The 13063-nt window shown below is 40.3% G+C and overlaps 1 protein-coding gene across 1 annotated transcript in view; it reads right to left on the bottom strand.

The window, feature by feature from the left end:
- Positions 1-151: 151 nt before the first annotated feature.
- Positions 152-13063, bottom strand: part of ell (elongation factor RNA polymerase II) — a 28598-nt gene continuing 15686 nt past the window's right edge. The window contains exons 4-12 of the mRNA XM_066647228.1: positions 12522-12685; positions 10201-10448; positions 8566-8690; positions 7192-7282; positions 4704-5298; positions 4084-4150; positions 3728-3899; positions 3186-3230; positions 152-3092 (exon numbers count right to left, since the gene is read on the bottom strand). Coding sequence (XP_066503325.1) covers positions 2988-3092; positions 3186-3230; positions 3728-3899; positions 4084-4150; positions 4704-5298; positions 7192-7282; positions 8566-8690; positions 10201-10448; positions 12522-12685 — 1612 coding nt within the window. The 3' untranslated portion in view covers positions 152-2987. The remainder of the gene's footprint in view (positions 3093-3185; positions 3231-3727; positions 3900-4083; positions 4151-4703; positions 5299-7191; positions 7283-8565; positions 8691-10200; positions 10449-12521; positions 12686-13063) is intronic.

The following is a 13063-nucleotide window of genomic DNA, read 5'->3' as shown; positions in this document are numbered from 1 at the left end:
GCCATCTAGTGGCTAAACGTTTACACTACATGTAGTTAAGCATAAGGGTAGTTGTAGGGCTTTAGATTTATACATTTCTACAGGCCACATCGGCACCACCCAAGTTTAAACTAAGACAAACATGAAAATGACTCCAAAAGGGAAACGTTTTCAAGATTTTTATTGAAATACTAAGACAAATTTCAGTCCCAGTCCCTTATTGTTTCAAAAAGCACGCTTTGGGTTTTAGCGTTAACATCAAAACTCCCTCCCCCCAAAGCCTCCCCTTTTGCTAAAACAGCAGCATATCTCATCTTATGCAAACCTATACAACAGGTCATTTGGCACATTCCCCCCAGACTGCTGTGTTTGTGTATCTGCAGCTCACACTAATCTCACACAGCAGAGTCCAAATCCGAACAAACGCCATCTTCTCTGGGGTCACATTTTTTCCTCAAGCCAGTTTCTTTTGCAACACTGACAGCAGAACTGAAGCGAAATGATAGCAAAATTGTAATTAAGACAGACTGAAGATCGAGGAGTCTTATAAATGATGAGACCCAAACAACAGTACTGGGTTTTCTGATTGTACCCATGAGATTTAGCACCAGTTAGAACTATGGAATACCCAAAGAGAGGAGAGAAAAAAACAACCACAAAAACCTAAACTACTCTGCTGGTTTGTGCTGGAAGGCTTCCCACTGGAACAGGGACTGTTTTAGATGAGGCTAAGAAAGAAAGACCTCTAAGCCTTTCTCTGGCTAACACGGCCATACTAACGTACCGTCATGTTAAACTGGCCAAACGCAAAATATTCTAACCACAGGAAACAGAATCAGCACAAAGAGCTGTGTTTTTCCCCCCTCCCTTACACTGATGGGAAAACTAAGGGTATTTCTTTGTTTTTGTTTTTATCTTCAAGTGTCGGTATGCATTAGTCTCATTAGGCTTTGTTTGGATTTGAATGCCCTTCAACAGTGGTACAACACCATGATGCAAATACTGGTCTGTTTGTTTTTCCCCTTCCTCTTTCTTGGAACAGATTCACAAAAGCATGCACTTTAGATGGACAAGGCAAAGGTCTCCTCACAACAGAACCCAGGTAAGTGTAACAGCAAAAAAGCTGTGCAAAGTGCAGAATTTTAATGATTAAACATAACGGTCAGTATCAGAAAACAATGGATGCTCTGACAGGATTTGACAGGTGAGCTCTCAAGTCTTTAATAATTAAATCACTCTGTCCGAGGCTTGACGTGGGTTTTGACTGTATCCTATGTGGGTGCTATTGGCAGGAGCACTCACAACAGAGACACTGATCCTTCAATGTAGTTTAACAGTCATAGGACAGTCTCCAACACTAGTGAGGGTTTTATATCGCGGTAGAGAAGTCAAAGTTCACCCGGGGAAGGGGGAGAAAAAAAAGAAAAAAAAAACCCAAAGCAAATAAAAAGTAAAGTTCTAAATGATCATTGGCTTGAAAGACAACAGTAGGGTTGAGCAAAAATACAGTATCATCAGAAGCACAGCACAAGGTGCTCTACTCTGTGGATCTCCCTGTGTGCGCACAAGTGAGGTAATTTTAAAGGGATACAATCTTGTCTGTTTGAGGGACAAATACCATCTTATACTTCATGCCAAAGCAAGAGTCCACATGGGCTGCTCCAATGCTGTTGCATGTGGTCAGTAATACTGGGTGACTGCATGCCACGCATCTGAACAGCTCATACTTCCTAACACTGAAAATCATACCTAGACCCTATCCACTGGATCTGCCTCCTCCCGTAGACAACTGAGCTGTACTGCAGAAGAACAGAAAACACGTTGCTTCTGTTTAGAATCAGCAGGTTTCTGTTTTTTTCAGTACAGAGAAATGCCTTGAAATTACTGGTGGTGGTAAAGTATTATGTGCTACAGATGCAACAGACAGAATAGATGGAAAAAAAAAAAACAAAACTAATGAATCTGGGCTTTAGTTCTATAAAATGAGTGCTTAAATGGAGCCCTAGTTCACCAGTATGGAGTTAAAGCTCAGGCAAACCCCCTCCCTCCTGTATAGGATATATATCACATCCATTGCACATAAGATACCTGTAGAACATTGCACACAAAGTAAGAAAGGGCTTAAATGCCTTGGCTTGAGATGTACGGGTGAAATCTCTGCATAAAACAGATCAACTCACTGAATTTATAGACTGTGTACTATGGACCGCCAGAAAACGAAGGCAGCATTTGCATAAAATACTGATTGTTGAGAGTTGAAAAGGAAGGAACAAAGTTCATACTGAGGAGTGTACAGTAATAAATCTGATATATCCCCAGGGAAGACAAAAATAATAATAACTTAAAAAAAATACCCCAAAAGTGATAAAGGAGGAAGAGAAAAAGGTTATTAAAAAAAAAAAAAAAAAAAAAAAAAAAGTACCTTCCATTCAATATAGAGGGAAACTAAATATTCACTTAAACCTTTCCTCTTTTTTCCCCCCAATAAATAAAAATAAGAGAACTTGATCAGTTTTGTTGACTCTGTTTCAGTGTTGCTTGCCCCTGTTTCACAAGCAAGAAAAGGGTTGGTAAAGTAATCACCAGCATGGATCTTCCTCTTCTGCTTTTTGGGAGATTTGTGTGCTTTAAGGGAGAGTGGCTGAGGACTGATTCCACTCTAGGTTTTCCCATAATGCAGTACATTTACACTGCCAGGTAAGGTAAAAGATGCCAAGGAACCACCCCCCCCACACAAAAAAAGGGGGAAAAAAAAATTTACTAAAGGAAACATTTCATCAGTTTGCATTGCCCTCATTAGAGCATCCCGCTCATCATGAGGGAACACACTCCTTTTCGTGGCATTTTATAACTTTATCTTAGAGCAAGCCAAAGGGGGGGGTGGGAGTTGGGGAAAAAAAAGAAAAAGAAAGAAAGAAAACCCCCACGAATCCAAAGTTTCTTTCTCATTGTTTTTCCAGACGAGAAAGCAGGATGGGGAAATAAACACAACATGGTTAGTGCCAGTTTTAAAGTTGCTGTTGATCATATTCTGCTATAAGTTTCTTTATATGTGCCAGTTTGTTGTGGAGATATTCACAGCGGTTCCTCTCTTGACTATAGTTGGGGTTTGTCTGTGAGGAAAGAAGAGATGGTGGTGAGTGTTGTGTGAAAATATCGGCATAAATAAGTATGAAGTATATGCTGACAGAGCTTTAAAAGCTTACCTTTTTTATTTTGCGATACTCTTGAAGTATTTGATTGTGGATTGTCTGTAGAAAGACAATGAAAAAATAAACCATTGAATTTGTGAAAATTAACAGCTTTGACGTCTAAATTAAACGCTAAATCTTGAGTAATTGGACTGTGCCTGCTGAAGTGAATGCTAGGAACCAAGCCGACAGTCCGCCAACGTAATTGCACATAACCATTTATTAAATTCTGAAATATTGTGAACACAAGTTGTATAAATGTTTGTATGTCACAGCTCTGCGGCTTGCCAATCTTTGAACTGCTCCAACTGATTTCATGCTTTTTACTGTTTGGATCTCACCCCCAGTGCTACCAGCTTTGCTGGTACTCACAAGATGTGTAATTGAGATTTTGAAGTCGTACATGTTATGGCCTCTGTTAGCAAACTATGCTAACCCATCAGCTCCATTTATCAACTTTTCTTTCGGATAAACTCATCTGGTTTATTGAGAAGTTCTGCTTTACACTATACCCTCTAGGTGTGTTGCACAGGCTCCAATCAGATGGGTGCATTTACCTTATATTTCTCTGTGCCTTGTTGAAGCTGCTTGAGTTCAGCGTCCAGCACTGTGAACTGACGAGTGATGCTTTCAATCCGTGCATGGAGCCCCCGGTACTCACTGTATTCTGCATTAAAGTCATTCTTGTAGCTCTGACGCTGCTCCTGTGAGCCAATCTCAGTGTATTTTCTGTTCAGACACAAGACAAGGCCAAAAAACATTTTAACAGAGCTGAAATGTTTTGTGAGGTTTCTGAAAGCAATGGACATCACTGGAAAATCTAGATGAGAATCGAAACATGTGCAGGCAAGCGTATGATCTCATAATATGAAGGGCATTTTATTAAAACGTATGAAGGTCAGACGGTGCTTACAATAAATAGTCTGCCATCTCAGACGAAGATGCAGAAATACAGGAGCTGTCGCACATTCCATTCAGATCTAAAAGGAAATGAAAGGTGAACACAAGTACAAGGCTTCATCCTGCGCACTGACAAAGGAACAAATACAAACAGATAAAATAACCAAGGACACTATGGATGATGTCAGTTTGCTGCTGAAGATAGTGAGGGACACATCATTTGCCAAGTGCTTTTAGTTGAGTGATGGATAAATATATTTAAACCTGTAGTAGAGTATTTTTAAGGAGCCAAGGATTGCTTTTCCACCGAACGTCTTTGAGAACATGTGGTTATTTTTTCTTTATTTGTCATATATACGTTTGATTAACAAAGAAAATGTGCTCAAGAAATAAGAGGAAAAGCTGAATTCTGGGGTGACCCTTACAACCCTTAATCTGTTACAATAAATTAATTATTCAACAAAAGAGAAGAGAAAACATGGAAAAATCTTGAGACTCTGTGATTGTGTATAACTGATTATTTTATAAACCATTTATTTTGTAACTGCCACCAAACACCACCCAGCTTGTGGTCCCTTCTGTATATTATTTTCTTTTATGCTACATTGTGTAAACATGATTAATGGTGCCTACCTGTGCTTTTATGGGGAACACTGTTACAACTCAAGTCCAGACTTGTGGTGACATCACAGGGTTTCCTTGCCTCAGAATCTCGGTCCTCCACTCCTTTCCTCTCCTTCTTCAGTCCTCTCTCTCTGTCCCTGTCTCTTTCCTTGGACTTGTCTTTATCCTTATGTTTTTTGGACTTCTTTTTGGTTTTGCTGGGCAGCAACGACGTGCTCGATGTGCTCGGGCCCTTTGGCTCTTCCAGGCTGCTGAGAACAGGGGACGCGGACACTGGTCCTGCCACTGGCTGCCCCAAGCTGCCCGAAAACGTGGGTGGGTGGCTCAGCCTCTCAGCCAAAGCTGATTCTTGACCTTCACAGTCCCGCCCATTGTGGTTAGAGTCATTGCTGACGTCCGACAGTGGATCAAAAGGCCGAGGGATGTCTAATAGAGGAAGCTGGATGCTCGAAGAGCTCTCTCCTGTCACCTGAGCGCTGGACGAGTCCTTCTCGTTAGAAGAACTCAACTTTCCATTGACAGGCTGCGCACTCTTGCTGATTAGATGTGATATCCTGGGCTTCTTGTTGGCTAGAGGATCAATGAAGTCTACAGCAGATCTTTTCTGTAAAAGCAAAAGAGTTACATATTACACAAGTCCGCTTCAGCTTGTGTCCCATTATTTCATGACTTGACAGCCATTATTACTCATTTCTGCATGGGACTGATAGCATTGGAGAAAATGCAACCATAAACTATTAAAAACTTTAAGTAGATACATAAACTTAAGTTTCCCATTGCTTTTTATTTATTTATTTATTTTTTTAATTCTCTCATTTTGTCAGTTCATCTCTTCACATTTTTATAGACAGCTAAAAAAACCCAAAATATTTGTTCTACAAAATGGGGGTTCATCTTGGACAAAGTATGCTTGCATGTTTAGCATATTGAATAGAGTGGTGTTTGTTTATTTGCTTCTCTGGCAGGGATTTGCTGCTTCATTAACCACTTCAAACATAACGCAAGAACAAAAGTGTCACAAAAGACGCTAAATCCGCGGGGGTGTGTAAAGGTTGGGCAGCTGTCAGATTGGTTATGTGCTTTCAGTTGAGGAAGCAACAGTGGTGTTTACTGCTGTGAAGCAGCATCACTGCACTGTTTCTGCACTCCAGATAAAAGAACTGGCATCATGCCATGACCCATAGACCAAAAAAATGTTAGCCTAATAAAGCGAGTGATTGGAAGAGGGCTCACAACACCAATTTTTCTTGTTTTTCCCCCCCATTCCTTTGTTAATCAAAACTTTATAATCTTAACATTTGGTACGTACAATGGTCCTTCAAATGTTTTCTCTGTTTAATTCTTTTTTAGCCTGGATCCTCTGAAACACCTCTCTTACAAGTTTTTCCTCTCACATCATTTGCCTGTGGCTTGCTCTTATCAGGGCTTGGACATCACATTTCTCTGCTGTTTAGTCTATGTCACAATCATCATTTTGTTCAGGCCTTGGAGATTGTTGTGCAGGTCAGTGTCTGTTATTCAGGGGACTGAAATGTTCTGCTGAAGGCTGTTATCAGGACGCTTTGCAATGTTAGAAGGGCCCCTTTTCAGGCTGCAGGTGTATAGACTAATGGACAACTAACTTTTTGATGCATGTGCTAACTTCTCCTCAGTATTGTCTCCTCAGTATGACCAGTTTAATGCAACGTACATTTGCATACAGGACATAAGACTTCTCTATCCAACCATAAGGAGACTGATTGTTCCCAGAGAAGGATTCAGTGACATGAAATAAAGACATGTTTGGGCAAATCTTCAAGTTGCTTTCAGGTTCAGCCAGAGTGGAGCCCTCCACAGTCACCAGAGAAAGCTGTGAAAAATGTGACACACTGCTTACATGACCATTGTGACAAATGCCATCCAATGGTTTCCATTTAGTCATTAATATTAATGTAGATTTATTAACTTCATAATAAATATGAAGTCAGGAATTTAATCAGTGTGACTTACATATGATTCACATTAAAGTAAAATCAGTTGTGAACTACGAGAGGGGATGTGGGGAGTGTCTTTAGCTGCAGTTATCCTGGGATTTTAAAAGGTTTGCTCCATTTCTAAATTCTGGTTTTGTTTAGGGGTTATAGCTGTTATAGCAGTTTTTTTGTGTTCTTTTTTCTTTTTCCTTTCTTTCATGCATTTTTAAAACATTCCACTTTGTATTCTTCTTCTGGGAACCTTTATAACTGGGTGTTCAACGAGAGTTTAAAAGTTCATGACATTTAAAGCTTTCTTTCATTCATTTAAATTTGAATTCCTCTCAGAAATTTATATATATATATATATATCACAGTGGAAAATCATTTGTTTTTAAAGAGGCTTCAATGTGGCTGTTACAAAGCATGCCACTGTAAAAATACTGCAACACTGCATTTGAGTCCTTGCACCAGATCTAAACACAACTGTGCAGAATATGATCTTCTTTAGTTTAAGATTAACATAGAGGCAGCAGGTGGCTGACCTGGGATGGTGAGCTGCTGGCCTGCTCTTTGTGTGGGCTGACTGGACTCTCCCCAGGGGCTGGAGCACTACTCTGAGGCTTACAGAGTCTCCTGTAGAGAGAAAAAAGGCACATCAGATGCAGGGATCATACAAGTCCCAGCCAGGGAAATCCCAATGTCAAAAAGGTGTCAAAAACAGAAAAACTGCGTAAGTGCTTTGCATATCATTGACTTCAGTAATGACAAGTCCTGTATTTGACCATGTTTGCCGTTGAACCAAGCTAAAATAAAATTTTAATTTATGACCCGAGTCAAACAAAGTATAATTCCCCATTTATTCATTGTCTGATAACGCTTATTCAGTTTAGGGTCGTGGTAGGTCCATAGCCTACTCAGAATCACTGGGCTCAAGATGGGAACACACCCTGGAGGGGACGGCAGTCCTTCACAGGGTGACACACCTATGGACACTTGACTCGCCAATCATAATTCTCCATGTGATTTTTTTTAAGACTTTGTTAAATCATATATTAAGTTCCAAATCTCCAAGTCTCATTTGTTCAATATTCAATATTGGCTGATGTTATCAGCAATCTGAATTGTGCTGAAGTCTGAGAAGAGTCTGGAAAGAAGTGACTGTGTCTGTCAGTAGGGGGCAGTGAGATGCAGGGGCTGAAATGGTCAAAACTGAGGTGCCTCCCCAGCAGTAGGGGTGACTGATGCATGAGGAGAACGTGAACTGCAGGCAGCCCAAAACACTCAGGGACAACCGTACATTGGACTTCTGCCACCAATACACATAGATCGACATGTGCTAGAGCAGAGTTGCATCACAGACACTTTCAAACTGCTTTCCTGCATCGCTCCTTTGTGATAGCTCTCACATTTAAATTTAACCAGAGAACACGTGTGTGTGTGTGTGTGTGCGCGCGCGTGCAGGAGGGGGGGGGTGGCTGATAAGCAGTGGTTCAGGGCTCAAAGTGCAGCCCAGAATCACTATTCATATTCCTCTAGCAGAGTGACATTTATGATTATTTTATGTTAGGAGGATGCCTCTGACTAATGTTTTGAAATGGCAGCTGTAACAAAGCACACAGCAATGTGCATCTAAATTTAGATGCATGGGAACAGTCTTTAACCAAGAATAGAGGCTTTCCCTCACACTGAGATTTTCAGCATATCAACCTAATATGAGAGGGTAAGAATAAGGAACTAAAGCAAAAAGATACTTCATGATAGGTGTCAGATTAGGATATAAAACAGAAACACCTATGTAGGAAAGGGCAACAATAACAGAACATCATAAAAGCAAAACAGACACACAGCTTGCATTTTTTTTCCTGCTATTGGCATGAAGTACGTCATATTTGACCAAAGTTCAATGCTGGGCTTACCTTACAAGAATCCTCTTTAAAATCTGCTGGTCTACCTCATTGTAACCAGGCCAATCCTTCTGAACTTCCTTAAACAAACAGTCCTTCAATGTGAAGGTGTTGTCTTTGCTATTTAGGCTACCCACCTACAGCCAGAAAAAACAAGGTTCGTATTAGACAAACTCTCAAAATAGAAAACTAAACAATTCAATGCCAGCATACACCAACCCATACTAATGAGAAACATTTTCCTTCTGTAGATGGAGAAATATGGCAAGTCAATCTGTGTAGGTTTTAAACAACCAGACATAATTCAAAATGCATGAAAAATGTTTTACAATACACAAATTCAGAATATCTTATTTGTATTTGTAAACAGCTAAAATGTACATGGTCTTACTCGCAATGTATGCAATGTGTGCTTATTAAACTTGTTTACTTCAAGAAAATAATGGTAGAGGGTAGTGAAGGCTCTTGACCTTTCTTAGAAATAGGCATTGTTGTGTTTTGGTTGCAAAAGTCGTCCTGCAGGAAAGTTAAACATCAACATACAAGCTGCAGATTGCAAGGACAATGTGGCATAACTTCAAATTTAAATGAGTCATTTTCAAGTTCATCACCCACTGTTATGACGTGCAAGACAAGGTACATTTTTGCAATTTTAGAGCCACGGGAGAATTTGGAATCAGGCTTAATTTCATGATCTGTCTGTAATTTGCTCAGAAGGTTTTTATCCTGCATCTGATTCATTTTTAAAAGTATTGGCAAATCTATTCCAAACAACACTATTTAACTGAATTTGTCCAAATGGTGAGCAAGTTCAACGTAAACTCAAATAGCTGACAGACTGGACAGCAAAGGATCAGCAAACCTCAAATTTTAACAATCTGTGCAACATGTACTTTTTAAACCCAGGGTTGATCAGCTCTATATTAGGTTAAGATGCATTACATCACCCAAGACAGAATACTGAAATCAGACTGCTTTAAAACACAGGTGTTCCCAGAAGAACAGTTGATTCAGAGTATATCTTAAGCAGGAAATCATCAAAAAATAGGAGGACACGTGTACAGCCTGCTTTAATCTAGTCGTAGTCTGCTCATGATGCTGGAAGGGAAGAGAAATGGAAGAAAATCAAGGTACTCTTCACTATCTGTCAAAGTTATGGTCTGTAAAGTGCTTTTAAATGCTGACCAGATGTCAACACATGGTATAGAATCTGCAGCACATCACAGACTTCCTACTTCTTTCTTTATGTCGACCTTAAATCTTAATCTACCTTAGATTTATCCATGCAGTATGTTTAATGTCTGAGTGGGCCCTTCAAGCACGTGGTCTAATGTTTGTACATGTACAGGACAGAGAAAAGATTTCCAAGCAATGTACTGAAGTACATCTAAAATGTATGTGTTTTTTTCAACATCATCCTGCTTTTAAAAGCACGCCACCTGTTTACAGCTGGTTAAATCAAGAGCAGGCCAATCCAGTCTCGTTGCATTTACTGATCAAGATGTATAGGCAGGTAAACTTGACAATAGCACCTCAACTGTCCCACACAACAATGAAAAAGGCCAGTAAGCGGTGTCTCAAAAGTAAATAAATAAATTAATTAATTAAAACAAAGAGCCCTTTATGCATGTGCTGCATAGCACTGACCTGCTGCAGGAGGCTGTCCAGGGCATCTTTGTCCTGAGCCGAAAGGCCATCCTTGGTGAGGCGGAGCAGCAGCTCAGGCTTACGAAAGGGCTTAAGGGCCAACAAGTGTATAAGGCGCTCTCTCAGGGGCCGTGGTGGTGCAGTGATCTTTTTCAGGCTGCTGGAAATGATCACAGGTCGCGAGGTTCGCCGTGATGGGGCCACATCCGTCTGGGCTGATGTTGGTTTCCGAATCTGGACCCGCTTACCTTTTAAGAAAGTGAGCCAATAAAAATTATTTTTCCATACATCAGACCACTGATTGTCTACACTAAATGCATCAGCATGCACTGAACCTGAACACCACATCATGCAAATCCACCAAGAAGAAAAGCTTTGTAATGCTGTGGTTCCTGGGGATCCCAATGCCAAACTACAGTGAGGGGGACACTGTACTAAACAAATGGCATCTTTCAGATCAGTTGTAAAATCAAGGTCCTGGCACTCTGAAGTCATAAAGAATCTGTAGGCATTTTCTTGAAAGGTGTTAAGGTTTTCATTACCCAAAAGAACAGACTAAATCTACCATTGTGACCATTTTTTTTTAAATGACACATCTACTTTCAGCTTATAATATAAAAGCATCTATCAAAAAATCGAATCAGTATGTTTCACTCATGTAGAGAAGATAACAGGTAGCAATACTGATAAACCGAACATTAAATGCACAACAGGCTTAAAAAGATTGTACAAAATTAAGGAATTCAGTTTAAATGTATATAGAATCCTGACAACCGATCAAACATGCACTATGCACGTTAAGGTAGACTCAGAAAAGACACTGAACTATGCTTTAAGTGATGTTTTTAAATAGTTGTATCTGTCATATTTTGGGCAGTGTCCTCAAAGTGTGCACGGATTTGCAACTTCATAAAAAATGCAGTACACAAAAAGTAACAGACATGCGGAGACGGTGAGCTGTTGCTGATGCACCCCCACCTACATTTCAGCAGCCATGTCCCTCAATGCTATGTCCTGTATCTCATCCCTCTCATCATTTTCTCATCCCTCTTTCCTGAATCACTCTTTCAAGCAATCCAGCCCACAAAGGGCACGAATGCAAAAGAAGATGGAGAACAAATATTTATGAAAACTGAACACTCTTGTGGATCAAAGTTGTCTCTGAACATATAGTAGCCACAAGGATGCAACTTTTTAAACAAGACCAAGGTTTTGGTTTCTGTGTATTGCTCAGAGGCGATTGCTCTAAGACTGCAAGGGAAGCTCAGCTTCCCCTAAAATGTCAAAAAATAAGTGATCAAATATATACTGTTGTGTGTACATGTCATTGAATAAATATGCACTACAACGCGCTCAACTTTTGTTCAGATTCAGCTTCTTATCACTGGTAAACACACGGCTTTCCTCTCAATCATTCTCACAATGCTTTAAACAGTGCGGACGCTGAGCGTTCAGAGTTCAATAGTGAAGCAGCAAAGTGCAACGAAACGAGACGAGTCATTGGATAAATGCTGGGCTTTGTCCCGCCCATCGGACGCTCAGCGTCTCTGGGGGTCTATGGGGCAGTGGGCTGGCCTCGGCTGGCCAGGATGCTCAGCTTCTGCATGATGATTGGATGATCTGTCTGAGGCTGAATCCCTTTTTGATTGACAGTGAAATGAGCGAATCAGCGATCCTTTGGTGTAGAGATCCGTGGGAGCATTACATTTTCATTTTGTTCTGAGTTGAACCGGAGACTTTCTAAGTTCTCTTAGCAGCATTTTCTTTGTTAAAAATGACTAGCGACAAATCAAGCTTCTATTTCTGGTGGGTTTTTTTGTAGCTGCTTGTGTTTGGAGACTGATTTCTATCACTCTTTCTGACTTCTATCGCAGTTTTGTCCAGCGGGTGCTGCTGAGCCCCTCCACCGTCACCGTCTACCGTTGTTCTGTAAGAGAAGTCTAACTGTGGTCAGTTATTTATTTTTTGCTGAATAAGACTAGTATTATAGAACAGGGGAGGGGTCAAAATAAGTCATAGATAATTTTACATTGATTATTTATGGTAGCATGGAAAAGCCAGATTTTTCTCATATTCTATGGAGTGGAGAACTGTTCCATAATCACACCCTGAATTATAATTAATTCATGCCAAGAGAACCCTAAACTCCAGCTATATTTAAGAGGATTTTTCCCCTGTATTCCCCCTCTCAATTGCCTCCAATAAATACTTGTATAACAGTGTGTGCTCAGCAATCGATCAGCACATGTATCATACATAACCAGCCTGACCCTTCTTTCCCAGACTTTTTTTGAATTACAAGATTCAGCAGTCAGCCTTACCCACGTATCTGCCACCAGGCTTGATGACAATGGCAGCCCGACTGCGTGTCTCCTCTTCAGCCTGGGCCATGCTTTGCCTGGCCTTCTGATAGGAGTCATCTGTGGCACACACCGTGATTTTGTCCTGGATCCCTCCCAGACAGTCCAGCTGTATGTTCCCTTCACTACAACGAAGCAGGTGTACATCATTACACATTACTCCACAATGATGTGAAATGCAGTGTGACAGAGATGGTTGACAGGACCCCGTACTTGAGATGATGTACTCAAAATCTGCATCAAAACCATTCATCAAACCAGAAGGATGGATTGCTGCGTAGTACCTCTGAGTCAAACTGAGTCAGTGGGAAGTAATGCACTACATTTATTCCATTACATTTACTTGAGTAACATTTTGGATAAATTGTACTTATATATGAGTAATGTTAATGCAGCATACTTTTTGCTTTTACTTAAGTACTTTTACTCTGTTACATTGAGCTACATTCTGCTTGCTACTTGCTAATTATTTTTAATTGATCCATCCAATGTACAATTTCTTT

This window comes from Hoplias malabaricus, chromosome 16 (genome assembly GCF_029633855.1).
Source record: "Hoplias malabaricus isolate fHopMal1 chromosome 16, fHopMal1.hap1, whole genome shotgun sequence".
NCBI lineage: Eukaryota > Metazoa > Chordata > Actinopteri > Characiformes > Erythrinidae > Hoplias > Hoplias malabaricus.
The sequence above is the reverse complement of the archived record's forward strand: the minus strand, read 5'-3'. Positions and strand labels throughout refer to the sequence as shown.